The sequence below is a fragment of the Pseudonaja textilis genome, chromosome 5, assembly GCF_049901715.1.
Source record: "Pseudonaja textilis isolate UNSWEBS1 chromosome 5, rPseTex1.2, whole genome shotgun sequence".
NCBI classification, from domain to species: domain Eukaryota; kingdom Metazoa; phylum Chordata; class Lepidosauria; order Squamata; family Elapidae; genus Pseudonaja; species Pseudonaja textilis.
The window spans coordinates 67582731-67599804 of record NC_141994.1 but is presented as its reverse complement, the minus strand read 5'-3'; the positions used below and the strand labels follow the sequence as shown (position 1 = coordinate 67599804).

At 43.3% G+C, this 17074-nt stretch overlaps 1 protein-coding gene across 5 annotated transcripts in view; it reads right to left on the bottom strand.

Annotated features, from left to right (window-relative positions):
* Window positions 1–17074, bottom strand: part of ABCC9 (ATP binding cassette subfamily C member 9) — a 97857-nt gene that overhangs the window by 65991 nt on the left and 14792 nt on the right. For all 5 annotated transcript variants that reach the window (XM_026709145.2, XM_087935255.1, XM_087935256.1 and 2 more), the window contains exons 6-12: window positions 16189–16431; window positions 12260–12460; window positions 11550–11708; window positions 10096–10251; window positions 6655–6789; window positions 5072–5234; window positions 918–958 (exon numbers count right to left, since the gene is read on the bottom strand). In XM_026709145.2, the coding sequence (XP_026564930.2) occupies window positions 918–958; window positions 5072–5234; window positions 6655–6789; window positions 10096–10251; window positions 11550–11708; window positions 12260–12460; window positions 16189–16431 (1098 nt within the window). The remainder of the gene's footprint in view (window positions 1–917; window positions 959–5071; window positions 5235–6654; window positions 6790–10095; window positions 10252–11549; window positions 11709–12259; window positions 12461–16188; window positions 16432–17074) is intronic.

Below are 17074 nucleotides of genomic sequence, written 5' to 3'. Positions count from 1 at the left end.
CCCACCCAGTAACCGGACAGAGAACCCGTCGCTGAAATTTTTAAAGCTCACCCCTGCTGCAGAGGCCCTATTTTGGGAATCAAATTCAAAGCACCGCTAGCCTTATTCAGATATCCTTCCTTTCAAAAATGATGGATATAAATGGAATGTACATCAACAACTGTCCACAGGAGAGGTCAAAAGAGGGGAGACCTGTAAAAAGGAATGCTGCACTGTAGCAAGGCAAGTTGTGAGTCCCTTTTCTGATGTGCAATGTGATGTGAGACAAAAAGGAGTCGAGTTCACATCATTTAGAAATATCAGGCAGATAGATGTCCCTCTGCCTTTCTTCCTTGGACTCATGGATCTTCCCTATGGTAGGATTTTAAATGCTAAGCTTTGCTCGTCATTATAACATATTTTCTGTACAGTAACCTTCTTTATTGTGATAAGTATACAATCTGCTCCACTAATTTTATTTATCTCGCCTTTCTTATTTTTGCAAATTAGCCAAAGTGGCAACCTATCCAACACACACCTTCCTCCTCCTGTTTTCCCCACAACAACAACCTTGTGAGCTGGTGTAAGCTTTGAGAGACGGACTGGCCCAAAGTCACCCAATTGGCTTTCATGGCTAAAGCGGGACTAGAACTCACACTCGCCTGGTGGTTTGGCTCAAAGTCACGCAGCTGGCTTTCATGGTAAAGGCAGGACTTGAACTCATGGTCTCCTGCTTTCTAGGCTGGTGCCTTAACCACTGGACCAAACTGACTCAAATCCTTGCTAAGGATTTTGGACACCATTTTGGTCTACTCTTTGGACATCAAAACTCCCTGATTTGTACTTCAAGAAATAGAGATTATTGGAAAAAAATAAAGATCCCAAACATATTTTATATTGCCGTGCATCAACCCACCCTCTCCCAAAACCATTCTTACCGCAAGAACAGCTGCAATAGGTATAGCTGCATTCATAAAAACTGTGAAAAATAAACACAAACCACCCATTCATTTTATATACCAAATATTTCAGAATCTGTACAGCACAATGTTTCAATATTATTTTCTGCCAGAATAAATAATAATAAAGCAATGCCGGACTTCTCCTTAACAGGGAAAAGAATTCTTTTCACGTCAAACAAAAACATACTGGACCTATTACAGTTTGTATATTTTATTGCACTGGAGAACATATTCCCAGGAGACCTTTAGGACTGTACATTTTAAATGTAACTCTGTGAGAAAAGGAATTATTTGAAATTATGGTGCTGTATTAGCTGAAGCCCCAGAGAGCTCCTTAAAACTACAAACAAACTTATTTATCATGCTTTCATAGACTTGGTCTCAGTAATTACTAATGTAAACCAAGTCATGTCACACAGTTTAAAAGGAACCCTTCGGAATTACTGTGTTTCTCCAACAATACGACCTCCCCCAATAGGAAGACCCAGCATGTTTTCTAGGCATAAAATGAAATTAAGCCCCTCCCCCCAAATTTAGGCCTATTTTAAAACATGCAAAATGGGGGGAAGGGCGGGAGGACTTGCCGTTAGGAACGCCCCACAGGCAGCAATTCCTTGCCACCAGCTGCTCCTAATGGACGATCATGGCAGAGCGCGAAGAGCTCCCTACTCCTGCCAAGCACCTTTGCGGCAGACCCAAGACCTTCAGCGCCCGCCGCTGTTGATTTCCCTTCTGCCCATGCCGCCGCTGCGTTTGGAGCTGTCACTTCCATGTTTGGACCGCTGCTGCTGTTTGGAGCACTGCTGCTGTTTGGAGCTGCCGCTTTTGCATTTGGAGCTGCCGCTGTGTTTGGAGCTGCCGCTTCCGCGTTTGGAACCCCACCGTTGTTTGGAGCACTGCCGCTGTTTGGAGTTGCCATGTTCACATTTGGAGCTGCCGCCGTGTTTGGAGCTGCCGCTTCTGCGTTTGGAGCACTGCCACTGTTTGGAGCACCACCACCATTTGGAGCGCTGCCGCCACTCCAAATGGCGGCAGCTCCAAACATGGAGGTGACAGCTCCAAACATGACAGAGGTGCTCCAAATGGCGGCGGCACTCCAAATGGCAGCGGCACTCCAAACACGGAAGCAGCAGCTCCAAACGTGGTGGCGGAATGGGCAGAAGGCAAAGCAACAGCGGCAGGTGCCAAAGGTCTTGGGTCTGCAGCAAAGGTGTTTGGTGGGAGTAGGGAGCTCTCTGTGCTTTGCCATGATCACCCGTTAGGAGCGGCTGGTGGCGAGGCTGCCCGCGGGGCGCTCTAGATGAGGATGCAAGGGGGGGGTAATTAAGTCACCCCCGAAAAGATGGCCTAGCCATTTTTTCGGGGCTCAAAAAAATATAAGACCCGGCCTTATTTTATGAGAAACACGGTATTTAGAGACGGTTACCATGTATCTCTGGGTATGAGAAAAGCAAAGAGAGGTCAGAAGATCATTTTTATGGATTTTATTGGATTTATTTTTTTCCTTAGTCAACGGAAATATTAACTTGTAAACTTCATTCTGGGACAGGAAGTGTCACAAGGCTGAAAAACGAACACAGACATGCAGGAAAGTTACATTTTTCACCGCATGTGATTCCTCTGTTAATGGAGAGGAAACTAAATTTTGGAAACAAGCCAAACAAAGCTAAACAACAATATCACATGTGTCCCGCTAGACCAGCAGTTTCAATCTCACGTCGTCATGGCAGCGTCCCGTGACATATCAGGACTTTCAGCAGATATTCAGCAGATCCTGACCAGTTCTACAGAACTGGTAGTGGAAATTTTGAGTAGTTCAGAGAACTGGCAAATCCCACCTCTTACTGGCCCCACCCCGATCTAGTCTCTGTCTCCTGAGTCCCAACTGATCATCTGGGTCATCTTTTGTTGCCCTACACAGGAGAATGGAGCTAGAAAGCAGGTTAGTGAGGTGGGGAGGCAATAGGGATTTTGCAGTATCTGTCAATTCGTAACTCCCGGAATCCTGACAGTATCCTTCCCCTGCTACACCCACCAAGCCACACCCACCAAGCCAAGCCATGCCCACCAAGCCAAGCCACGCCCACAGAATCCCACCACTGGGGCATGGGCCTGGCCAGAGCGTGGCACATCCGGCCTGCAGGACAGGAGTTTGACAGCCCTTCCCTAGACTCTAGTTCCTTTTTGTCCGCTACAAAATATAGAATAATAGGCCTGGAAGGAAGCTTGGCGATCTTCTAGTCCAGAGGTGTCAAAATGGCATCTAGATGCATCACATGCTGGCCACACCCATCCCCAGTTTAGTGAAGGAGGAAAAAGTCGTGATATGTCATGTGACGACAATGGGACACTGCGAGTTTGACACCCCTGTTCTTGCCCAATCCTCTCCTCAAGGCAGAAGACCGGGGTGGGATTCTTCCGGTTCTGAGCGGGAGCAAAAACACCCCCCCAAAAGGCTTGCCTGAGGCCCAGGAGAAAAAAAAATGGGGGGAAGGGGGGTGCTGAAAAAAAAAGAAGCCAGGCCCACCCAGTCACATGGCCACGCCTGCCTAGCCATGTTCACAGAACCGGTTGTTAAAAAAATTGAATCCCACCCCTGCAGAAGACCTTATACCAGTCTGGTCAAATGGTTAAGGTAGACATAAGTGTAGACATTCCTAGTTCCTGCAACTGTTCATCATACCATTTAGCCTCCAGACCCTTCATCATCTTTGTTGGTTTTCTCTGCACACATTCCAAGGTTTCAACATCTACTTTGCATCTTGGTGACCAGAACTGTATGCGGTATTTATTTATTTTTATTTATTCGTTTTGTATTGCTGCCTATTCGCCACGTCGACTCAAGGTGGCTTACAACATATAAAACCACAATCTAAAACAATAAAACTCGTAAAATCCAATTATTCCAAGTGTGGCCTCACTACGTAGTATGACATGGTATGATCTTGATGTTATCCTTCTGTTGATGCAGCCCAGGACTGCATTAGCTAAGAGTGAAGCATCAAATTAAGAGGATCTCCAAACTGGGAAACTTTTTGACATATGGACTTCAATTCCCAGAATTCCTCAGCCAAAATAGCTTCCCCCTCCCCCCATAACAACAATCCTGTGAAGTGAGTTGGACTGGCCCAAAGTCACTCAGCCAGTCCTGTCTTTCATGGCTAATGAGGAACTAGAATTCCCAGTCTCCTGATGATTGGTCAAAAGCAGGGGTGGGATTCTACCAGTTCGCACCTATTCCCTAGAACCGGTTGTTAACATTCAGAGAACCAGTTGTTAGAAGAAATTACTGGCCTAATCCTGTTAGGAAGGCAGGAAGGAAACATTCTGGTGTTGCTTATAGAGACTGCCTCTCCGTTAACCCTTATTACATTCTTGGCAGGACTAGACTTCCTGTCTCAAGAACGTCTCTGGAGTTTTTTCCCCCTCCTTTACTGGTACTTTAATTGTGTGGAGTGACCATTCAAAGTTACAATGACACTGAAAAAAGTGACTTATGACTATTTTTCACACTTACGACTGTTGCAACATCCCCACAGTCATGAGAGGCCAGGCGAGGAGATGCATGCTTCAATGTGAGTGATATTGAGTTGGACACGTCCAGCCAATAACATGACCACCAAACCATGCCCACCAACTAAGTCACACCCACAGAACCGGTTGTTAAAAAAATTGAATCCCACCCCTGGTCCAAAGTCACCCAATTGGCTTTCATGGCTAATGAGGGACTAGAACTCCCAGTCTCCTGATGATTGGCCCAAAGTCACCCCAACTGGCTTTCATGGGGCGGGACTAGAACCCATAGTCTCCTGGTGATTGGCCCAAAGTCACCCAGCTGGTTTTCATGGCTACACTGAGATTAGAATTCATGGTCTCTTGGTTTCTAGCCTAGTACCTGAACCATTAGACCAGATTGGCTCTCTGGTTGCACTCAGTATTATACTGTAGATTGAGTTACATTCTTATATTTTCTGTTTGTTTTCTTTTTTAAAAAGAAAACACTAAATTTATGAAACCCACTCCCTAAAGAAGCCATCCTTTGTTAGTTTTTGGATAACAGTTGGTATCAAGTAAAGAAATTAACTAAGGCAGAACAACCCATCAGCCATAAAATATCAACAATTTCTTACTGGAAAGAGACGTATACAGAGCAAAAGTTTTCAGACTTGTTAGTTCTTTCATCCGTGTATCTTCCACGTTTTGACAGAAGATGTGCTCCCAGGCGTATAACTTTAATAGTTTGATGCCCTTTAATATTTCATTGGTCTTCTTCAGCCTCTCTGTAGAATAATCCTTGTTCCATAAAAAAAGAAAGAGACGCAGAAAAAATGCATAAAATGAAGGGTGGAAATACTGGGGTTAATGACAGAGTTTTCTGAGAAAATAGTCCTTATGTCATTGAAGTCTAACTTAGTCCTTATGTCACTGAGGTCTGACTTCCCCAGGCTGATGTATCCCATGTGTCAAACTATAATTACCATCATTCTCAGCTACCATGATCACACTGACTTGAAGTGACAGGAAGTGTAAGCCAACAAATCTTGTTTTTGTTTTTGTCTCCAGGCTTTTAATCGCCTTAGTTGCTCTTTTTTGCATTTTTTCCAAAGCCTCAATGTCTTTTTTGTAATGTGGTGACCAAAACTGAATGCAGTATTCCGCGTGTGGCCTTATTAAGGCTTTTTAAGATAAAGGTAAAGGTTCCCCTCACACATACGTATGTACTAGTTGTTTCCAGCTCTAGGGGGCGGTGCTCATCTCTGTTACAAATCCGAAGAGCCAGTGCTTTCCAAAGACATCTCCATGATCATGTGCCAGCATGACTAAACACCGAAGGCGCATGGAATGCTGTTACTTTCCCATCAAAGAAGTCCCTATTTTTCTACTTGCATTTTTTTACATGCTTTCAAACTGCTAAATTGGCAGAAGCTGAGGCAGGAGCTCACTCCGTTATGCGGCACTAGGGTTCCAACCACCGAACTGCCGACCTTTCTGTTCGGCAAGCTCAGCATCTTAGCCACTGAGCCACCACATCCCTATTAGGCTTTATAAAGTGGTACTAATACTTTATGTGATTTGGATTCTATGCCTCTCCTTAACCTCTTAATCTCTAGAGGTTTTTAAGAAGAGATTGGAGAACTATTTGTCTGAAATGGTATAGAGTTTTGTTGCGGTGTGGCAAAAGTGCGCGCACGCACACATGTGCCATCACCTACAATGCAATGCACCCCGCCCTCCTTGTGCATGTGCATACACAACACCCCACCACCACCAGGAGGGGTGAAAACAGCTCCCGAAGCCCTCTAGAGGCTGAAAACAGGCACTTCCAGTATTTCCAGAAGGCCCATTTTTCAGCCTCCTGAGGCTGCAGAGGCTTCCCTTGAGCCTCTGGGAGGCAAAAAAACTGCCTCAAACGGGCCAAAAATCAGCTGGGAGGCGTGTACATGCAGTGGTTTGGCTGGGGCTCACGTGCCCACACAAATGGCTCTGCGTGCCACCTGTGACACGCGTGCCATAGGTTCACCATCACAAGTATAGAGTGTCCTTCTTGAGGGTCCCTTCCAACTCTGTTATTCTGTACCATATGCATCGGATTTGATTGGAGAATATTTTAGTTTTGAGACAAAGACAAATTTCACACGTGCTCTAGTTCAAGAAGAACAGCTTTTGGCAGCACGTATTAAAACACAAATAGAACGAAATAAGAATAACTTACAAGAGTACTTTTTTGGGCCTCGGCCAACTTGGTTGCGATGAAATACTGGATGGGAGCCAGGAGTAAGATCACAGCAGCCCCCACCACCGCACTCTTTCCCAGTAAGTGGTAGAGCAGGATCACTCCCATAATAATCTACACAAAATAGGAGAAAGGAGAACGACTTAGAAAACGCTATTCATCTGCACATAACTGCACTGATTTTTTGACAGGAAATGTAGAAGCAGGTCCAGATATTGGAACTACTGAAATAGGAAAAGCCACTCTTACAGTCTTTGAAAGGTCTACCCATGTTTTAGGTGTGGTTTACAGTTTTAAAACAAATTGTCATGCCCCTGTCTGAATCCAAGGAGGAAAACAAACAGCTGACAGGGAGCGGGAGTGTGGCTCCATTGGCTGTGAAGGAAGCTGGGGAAGGCTGGGCAGAGCAGGGAAGAGATAGAACAAGGGAGAGAGAGTTCAGAGGAAGACCCAGGCCCACTCCCTTTTCATCTTAGGGCACGCAGGGAAGAATGGAGAAGGGAGCAATGTGAGTTATATGGCTTATGGGGGAGAAAAGGGCCCTGATTCCCTTCATTAGCCACACCTGGGAATGAGAGTTTAAAAGAGATGCAAGCTGAGTGTGGTCTCTGCTGGGAACAAACATGTATTTATCTTGTGTTGACTTTGGTTATCTGCATTCCTGGCATCCTCCCAGCAGTGTTGAATTACAGCCGTTCCTTCACGTCTAGAATTCCTTCTCTTGCCCTTCCAGACTAATTACCTCATCTTGCCTTGATTGGACTTATAGTTACAGTTTTTGTTGGCCAAGATTTGGACTTGATTCTCTGCAGCCAAAGGCTGTTCCTGGGAGAGTTTTTCTCCAGCCAGAAGGTAACCAAGACATTGGGGGGAAAAGTTGAAGCTAAGAAAAGGGACTCCTGCTGATTATCTGACGGTGTTGCCTTTGTGCCATGCCCCGGGTCACAAATGTTTAGGTATTAATGCTGGGCAAATCATATGAAGGTTACAACATAAAGCACATGTGCATGAATGGACTATGGTACCTCCAACAGTTTACAGCATCTGTATCTTTCAGATGCGAATGCTCTCCTGGTGTGGAACCCCAAATACTTTAGATATGTAAAAACACACAAATAACATATATATTATTTATATACATTACTAATTTTGTTGCTGTTATTTTTGATCACAATACTCATTTTAGTTCATCTATAGTATCACGTTTTGGGTCTATTTATCAAAGCTATTTTATCTTCTGACTTCCACCTCTTGCTTCCAACCTTCTGTAGAATCTATTCCGTGTATCGTAATATGTTTCCCCATTATTTTTTTAGTTCTATAGTTAATCTACCTAATTCTGAAGGGAAGGTTCATTCTAACCACTGTGGTGGTGCAGTGGTTAGAATGCAGTATTGCAGGCAAACTCTGCATTGTCCTGCCAGGAGTTTGATCCTGGCTGGGTTGAGGTTGACTCAGCCTTCCATCCATCTGAGATCGATAAAATGAGGACCTAGATTGTTGGGGGCAACAGGCTGACTCTGTAAACTACTTTACTTGTAAAAGCACTGTGAAGTGGCCTATAAGTCTAAGTGCTATTGCTATTTATCATTTTTAATGCCTTGAAGGCAGGAATTGAGGCTAGAAACCCTAAGGTCCTAAAATCGGGTCAGTTATATGGGTAACACACTGTCACAACTTACAACCGTAATGGTCAGCCTTCATTAAAGTCCTAAGTTGAGGACTGCCTTAATTAGGATCAAATCTAATTTATTTATTTCAGTCAATGCAGTAATCAAATTGAATACTAAATTTGTGGGTTCCTGAAACCAGATGAGGAACACTGTCATCCGCATATGTCAGCATCTGTTCTGCTTGTCTGCCTGATTCCATTAAAGCTTTTAGAATTCCTGTCAGTCTTAAACCACAGTTTAAATAAGGAGAACATCTTTTGAGGATATCTCAACAAGTCGTGTATTTTACCAACGAGAGGGTAACATTATTATGAATCAGTCAGGATTTTGGATTGAAACAGTTATTAATCCCTTGTGACTTGATACACACAAATCTACATATATAAAAGCGAAATACCACTCATGCATCATAACAAAATCTCCAGAACCGTAAAGCCTACAATTTTGAAATTTGCCATGTATGTTCCTCTTAGTTTCTAGGTGCTCACTAAGAAAGGATTTTTTGAAATAACCATCAGAGCATTAGCATTTCATATATTATTATCAACGTGCTCTGATCAGGGGTGGGATTCAATTTTTTTAACAACCGGTTCTGTGGGTGTGGCTCAGTTGGAGGGCGTGGCTTGGTGGTCATGTGACTGGCTGGGCATGGCCAACTTAACATCACTCACATCGAGGCATGCATCTCTTCACCTGGCCTTGTGGGGATGTTGCAGGGATGTTGTGGGGATGTTGCAACAGTCGTAAGTGTGAAAAATAGTCCTAAGTCACTTTTTTCAGTGCCATTGTAACTTTGAATGGTCACTCAAAGTACCAGCAAAGAAGGGGAAAAAAACTCCAGAAACGTTCCTGAGACAGGAAGTCTAGTCCTGCCAAGAATGTAAAAAGGATTAATGGAGAGGCAGTTTCTGTAAGCAACACCAGAATGTTTCCTTCCTGTCTTCCTTACAGGATTAGGCCAGTAATTTCTTCTAACAACCGATTCTCCAAATCGCTTAGAATGTTAACAACCGGTTCTAGGGAATAGGTGCGACCTGGTAGAATCCCACCCTTGGCTCTGATGCTAAGGAGTTCTACTCCCACTCCCCATCTGAAAAGAAATTTGTTCCAAATGTAAAACATAAGCAGAGGAGAGGAGTTTCCGTTTCCGTTTTAGTTTACAGCACCAAGCAGCTTTAGTTCAGAACAGTTGAGCTAAGCCACGCCCAGGCTCCTTGCTGTCTCCTTGTTCACACAGCAAATACTGTTTCAGTTTCCAAACAGCCCTCAACTCTCTCACACACTGACAGGATGCTAGCCAGATGAATACTGATGGATGCTGGTAGGCAGTGGCAGAATGTTTTTCCCTTTATTTTTCTCCCGAAAAACTAAGCCCGACCACATAGTTTCGTGGTGAAGCATGGGTGTTGAGCTAATATATTATAGGACTACATGTTATAGTTGCCAATGACCATAACATCACTCTGGTAAATGTTACAGTACAAGCTTCAACCATGAACAATGTTTGTTAATTGAGGATTATGGGAATTGAATACCATAACTCCATAGTACAGGTAATCCTGGCTTATTCCATACTATCTGAGGTAAAAATTAAACTTGATGTTCTTCATCATATCAGTGAAGGTGGGATTCTTTTTAAGGAATGGGAATCCATCCGTTTTAGACATATATTCTCTCTCCAAAACACTCAATCAAAATGAAATCTGTTGCTTTTTCCAAAAATTTGGCCCTTACTTCTATGCTCTACCTGAACGGGCATAGCCCACAAGTTGGGACACAGGAACAGGAACCACATAAGTTGGTTTGTTTCTATGGCAACCAGGTTATTGATCTGTCCTAATGTCATCTCTCCCATGGACAAATTAGATGTGGAAAGCCTCAGGATTTTGTTATAGATCATTGCCTAGGAAAAGAAGCAAGGAAAACACCAGGATTAGGAATTTCAGCATCAGAAATTACAACCAGCACAAGGTCCTCACAATGTAAGGGAACCATCATGTGGACTTTAAAATTTTAGAACAGAGATCTCCAAACTTGGCAACTTTAAGACTTGTGGACTTCAACTCCCAGAATTCTCCAGCCAGCTGGCTGGAGAATTCTGGGAGTTGAAGTCCACAAGTCTTAAAGTTGCCAAGTTTGGGAATCCCTGTTTTAGAACCAAAGTTTGGGACCATTCCTTCTAAACTGTGCAACTTTTCTACTCACCAATCTAGGGAGCATCATTTTATGAAAGTGGTTTATAAAATGGTCCCATTTTCCCAACATTGGACCTTCACACAACCAAGTGGAATATATGGGTCGACATGATAAATAACCAATTCTATCACCACTCCTGTCATGTGTCATATCATAGAATCGGATAAATACCCAATTCTATCTCCACTTTTATTGTGTTTCATCAACACTAGAGTGCTCCTACTCAAGGTGTCTTACGATTAATTAAATTACAACCAGCACAAGGTCCTCACAATGTAAGGGAACCATCATGTGGACTTTAAAATTTTAGAACAGAGATCTCCAAACTTGGCAACTTTAAGACTTGTGGACTTCAACTCCCAGAATTCATATCTCACCATTCATCCAAGAGGTCAAAATGGCCTACATTAGTGAACTGTATAAATTATAAAACATTTGACTGTAATCCATATGAACTATATTCACAAGATTAACAGAGTTGGAAGGGACCTTGTAGGTCATCTAGTCCAACCCCCCCGCCCAATCAGGAGACCCTCCACCATTTCTGACAGATGGCAGTCCAGTCTCTGCTTGAAAGCCTCCAGTGATGAAACTCCCACAACTTCTGAAGGCAAAGCTGTTGCCATCGGTTGATCTTGCTGTCAGAAAATTTCTCCTTATTTCATTTTCATTTCATTTTCATTATACTGAAATATCAATGAAGTAAGTTCAATTATTTTTCATCCCAGCTTTTCCATTTCACTATTTTGTGACTGCAGCATCTGAGATGCTGGTCAAAGGCCAAAATGGGTCTCAGCCCATGAAAATGGTACATCCCTGGTAAAAATAAGGATGAAAGACAGGGATGAAAGACATCCCTGGTAAAAATGGGGATGAAAGACATTTTATCTGTGTTTCATCCTACTTTACCTTGTCATTCTTAAGAACAAGCGAATTAAGTAAAGGTGTGAAAAATTAAAACCCTTATCAAAGCCTACAAGGGGATGAAATTAAGTCACTATTCACCAGTAAAGCTCCTCGTAGGTTGATGCCCGTCTCTATGGTAACATAATAGGAAGCCTGGAGAAATGTCCTCTGGAGGATAAGCGCCAGGAACAGGAGAACAGCCAGAACATAATTGTCTTTGAGGAAATCTCTTGAGGAGAGGAATGGCTCTGTAGATATCTTTGGAGTGAAGAGAAGGAAGCAACTTCAGAAACCTTTGAAAGCATTCTCCAACCATGAAAGGAACAATTATGGCCATCACCTACATCAAGGGGTCAGCAACCCTCACAGAAGTGGCATTCAGCTGGTTCTGACCAGTTCTGGAGAACCAGTAGCGGAAATTTCGATTAGTTTCTATCCATTGCTTTGGTGTTTGATGCTTTTGATACAGGCCTGTCAAAATGGTGGCCCACGGGCCAGATGCGTCATGCAGAAACCACACCCACCCTGGATCCGTAAAGGCCAAAAACATTGTGATATGTCATGTGACGTAATCGAGTTTGACACCACTTCTTGTGGCGGCCGTTCATATATTGGAACACTATCAAGTCCCCCCTGGTCCTTCTTTTCACTAGATTAGATATACTCAATTCCTGCATCTGTAACCCCAGATTTTTCCCAGGCTGAAAAAACAGGTGTGTAGAGACAGGATAAGAGGAAGAAACACTGGTTAAGAATGCCAAGAGGCACATACAGAAAGCCCATTATACCAGACGGAATGGTTAACGTACATTGGTGGCATTGTTGCTTGTAGACTTGGTGTCATTGGTGGATAAACTGTCAATGATGCCAGAAATGCATAGCGGTCCAGCAAAGCCCAGAAGGTCTGCTAAATAGCGGAAGGTGCTACTGAGGAGAATGGGGCGCCCAAACGCCCGATACATCGCTAACCAGATGGAAGGAGTACGGTTTGGATGGTCAGCTACTTTTTTCTGAAAAGAAAAAAAAAGGAATTCAGTAAATAATGATTGATTCCTTGTATGCCGAGGTGAGAAAAATGCTGTTACCTTCCCACCAAAGTGGTACCTATTTATCTACTCGCATTTGCATGCTTTCAAACTGTTCGGTGGGCAGGAGCTGGAGCAAGGAATGGGAACTCACCCCGTCACGTGGTGCTGGGGTCTCAAATCTGGGCTGTTGATTTCCCAAATCACAAGCGCAACGTCTTTAAACAGTGAGCCATCATGCCCCCATGATAATTAAAACCAATAATCAAATGCAACACTTTGCTAGCTAGAAAAACAACTAATTATAAGCACATGGTAGGCATCTATGCCCTCAGCATGGGGCTGCCCTGGATTGAAGACAATCCAGAAGCTTTCAACTGGTCCAGAATGTACAATTTGGGGTGCCCTGCATCACACCATGGCTGCTTGACCAGCATTGGGTCCCTGTTGCTTTTCAGGTGCAGTTCAAGGTGCTGATTATCAGTTTTAGAGCCTGTTCTGAGCCAGCAATTAATGATAAGCTGCTTACTCATGAGTAAAAACAAACCCCTTTTCAAACAGGGTAGGAAGTTAGAACAGTCTTTTATTCAGGTGGATAAACAAAAAACCAACCCTAATTAGTCCCAACAGACCTGGTTCTGACTTAGAAAACTGAATTGCTTGCTGCATCCTAAAAACGAATGGTTGTCTGTGACAACTGGCCACTCCCAAACCCCTACTATTTATTTTCCAGCAAGGGATGGGTTGGCTAGCGTCCATGTCTGCTTTTCCCTGAGAGCCAGCTTGTTGTTTTCCTTTGCTCTCCTCTCCTCTCTATGCATTCGCGCTTTTGGGATGGGCCCCATCTGTTCCTCCCCCTCACTCAGCTCAGGCCTGAAGACAGCTGCCTCTCCATCTGGGGGAGGACAGAAGGCCCTGGCTCTATCAGAGCCTTCCAAAAGCTCTGAAGCTGGCCAGGATCCCCTTCAACCTCCTTCTCATTTGAATCTTCTCCTAGCTCTGCTGGCAGCCGACGGGCCACAACAGAGCCTTACATGTAACAGAGTTAGGTTATTTGCAATATAGTGGGGTCCTTGGTGCTCTCTGAGCTTGGCTGTTTTCTTGCAGACAATTCATTACCCAACTAGGTAACATAATCAGTGCAGCACTGATCGGTGTAGCTCTGACGATGTTACTAGCTGGGTATAATAAAATGTGTGCCAGAAAATAGCCAAGTACAGAGAGCGCCAAGGACACTATGGTTCAATCTTCTCCTACAATATTGTCTTCTGTGGGTGTTTGCCTCTGCCCTTTCAGCCTTCGTACGTGTGAAAAACAATCATGTCACTTTTTTTCAATGGCATTCTAACTAAATGAATAAGTGGTGCAGTGGCCTAGAGGTGGAGCTCTTGCCTCACAATCAGGAGGCTGTGAGTTCGATCCTAGGTAGAGGCAGATATTCTTCTCTCTGGGAACAATGAGAATGTATCTGCTGAACAAAAATCCTCATTGGTGACAGGAAGGGCATCCAGTCAGTAAACACTCAGCTCCATTCGGCTGCCCCAACTCCACCCCGCAAGGGATTACAGGGTCATTAAAAGAAAAAAAATCTAACTAAATGAATGGTTATGAAACAAGGACTACCTGTATATTGGAGCAAAAGTACTGGAATTAAAACTAAATTAAATTACATGCCCACAGTAGACATGAGAGAACCAGCCCAACCTCAGAGTAATGCAGCAAGAGTAAAAGATCCATTATTATTCATATTATTGAAGATTGAAACTGTCCATTGTCAATGAAAATATAGTTTCCTTCTGTTCTTTTTTTTTTTTTACTCAGGTAAAACAGAAAACATCAAAGCATTTCAGACCAAGGTTTGCAAAGTTCCTGATGGATATATTGGGTGACAGCTTCCATTAATCCCAGCCAAAATAATCTTTCAGAGTTACAATGCATCCAAATGGTGATTTTCCAAGGAACTTAGATAGGGCTCACAACATTCTTAGATGATTGTGTTGTAGAAAATCTGACTCATCTATCATGCTTGCCAAGTAATATTGTACTAAATCGTGTGTGTTTGGCTATGTAATTTCCTCCCCATATCCCGCCCTATTTATCGACTTTGAACTGTGAAAATTTACTGTGTTTCCCTGAAAATAAGACCCTGTCTTTTTTTTTTTTTGCCACCCAAAAAGGCACCAGGTCTTATTTTGGGGGGATGTCATCCACTGACTAACTATACTTGCGTGCGTCGCTCCTGGCCTCCTTTTCACTGTCAGAGGCCTTCAGGAACTTCTTCTGCAGCTGGCAAGGCTTTCCTGAAGGCCTCTGCAACAGATAACAGAGTTCTGGATCGATCCAGAGCTTCGTTATCAGCTACAGAGGCCTTCTGGAAAGCCTTGACAGCCTTGACAGCCTTGCCAGCTGCAGAAGAAATGGGCCGGCAAGGCAGGTGTGCAAGACCTGGCTACAACTGTCCAAAGGTAAGTAGTAGGGCAGCTCCACATATACCCCTATTCCCACCTTAGCTTAATTTTTATCCGTGTACTCTGGAGTAGGTGGGATCTTAATTAAGGCTTATTTTGGAGGTAGGGCTTATGTTGGGCACGTGTGTAAAAATCAAGCTAGGACTTACTTTCAGGGTAGGTCATGTTTTTGGAAAAACGGGGTAGAAGAAGATGGTTTTAAAAATGCAAATGAGTCGAAGACGCAGGAGGCTGTAAACATCCTGCTGAAAAATATGGAGCCTTTGAAAATTAGCCTAAAATTAGGAAGAGTTTGGGAAGAGCTGTTCTCTGCTTAAATGTAATGGTTTGAAATTCCACCCTCTTTTCCTATCCTATTAATTTTCTCATCTCATTGCTCTTTTTTCTTCCATTTTTCTTTTTCCTCTTTTTCCCACTGGAGCTACCCATGTCGTTTTTCTCATCTTCATCCTGTAACTCGCTTTCTCCGATGGCAGGTTGTCATCGACTTAAAACAGTAAGTTCATTTAGTGAGCGTTTGAAGTTACAATGGCACCGAAAAAAAGTGACTTTTGCACTTTCGACCATCGGGGCATTCCCAGGGTCACGTGATGAAAATTGGCTCATGGTTGCAGTGTCCTGGGGTCATGGGATCACCTTTTGCGACCTTATGACATACAAAGTGAATGGGGAAGCCAGTTTCACTTAACAATGGTGTTACTAACTTAACAATGGCAACGATTCCCTTAACAAGTAAAAGGTTGAAAAATGGGACAAAATTCACTTAACAAATGTCTTGCTTAGCAACAGAAATTTTGGACTCAATTGAGGTTGTAAGTCGAGGACTACCTGTACTTTATTAAATTGAATATTGATATATAAGGACACACATATACAGGTTTGTCACATGAACAGCGATGGGATTTAGAGACTAATTTCTTCTAGCATTGACTAGCTGGGTTTAGAATTTTTCTTTGTAATTTTTCCTACTCTTTCTTGAAGAGCCCCCATTCTTTCTTTTTAAATTCAGGATTGTTTTTCTGTTTGGTATATAGAATGGCTGCTATTGGAGATTGGTTCCCTTTTTGCACTTGGTTTGAAAATCCAAAAACAGATTCTGGAAGAATGAAGTCAGAAAGCCAGCATCTTTGACTTAGAATGAAAATAATAATAATTAAATGTAACAATTTATTAATTATAATTAAATTATACAAATATTATATAAATACAATTTAATAATTATTAAATCATTGTTCAAGGGATTACCTTTTGCTCCTCGTAGGCATCTTTCAAGCAGACATAGTTAGTAAGTGCCCTCATTGCAATGGGCAGCTTGCCTATTGCTTTCAGGTCGATGGGTTTTTTGTGAGCTGATATGATCAGGGGATTCATCCACCAATAAGTTGCCTTGGACAGCAGGTTGACAAAAGGCTGAAGAAATCTCACACCCAAATCCTGGAGGTCTTCAGGTGGCTTTACTTTTTGAGGGCTTGAGAAAAATACATATTTCTGGGGATAAGACATAGAAAACAGGCTGTGTTCATAATTAGCTTGTGGTGAAAAGGTATTTTGCTACTTGAAAGAGAACAGCATGTGGTCCAGAGCCTGTTTGATCAAGTGATGATGGCACCAAGCTTGGAGCCAGGAGGCTGTGAGTTCTAGTTCCACACTAGGCATGAGAGATCGCTGGGTGACATCAGGCCAATCACCAGGAGACTGTGAGTTCTAGTCCAAGAGACTGTAAGTTCCAGTCTCACCTGAGGCATGAAAGCCAGGTGGGTGACTTCAGGCCAATCACCAGGAGACTGTGAGTTCTAGTCCAAAAGATTGTAAGTTCTAGTCTCACCTTAGGTCTGAAAGTCAGTTGGGTGACTTCAGGCCAATCACCAGGAGACTGTGAGTTCTAGTCCAAGAGACCTTAAGGTCTAGTCTCACCTTAGGCATGAAAGCAAGATGGGTGACTTCAGGCCAATCACCAGGAGACTGTGAGTTCTAGTCCAAGAGACTGTGAGTTCTAGTCTCACTTTAGGAATGAAAGCTGGGTGGGTGATTTCAGGCCAATCACCAGGAGACTATGAGTTCTAGATCCACCTTAGGCATAAAAACCAGCTGACTGACTTTGAGCCAATCACTCTCTCAGCCCAACCCATTT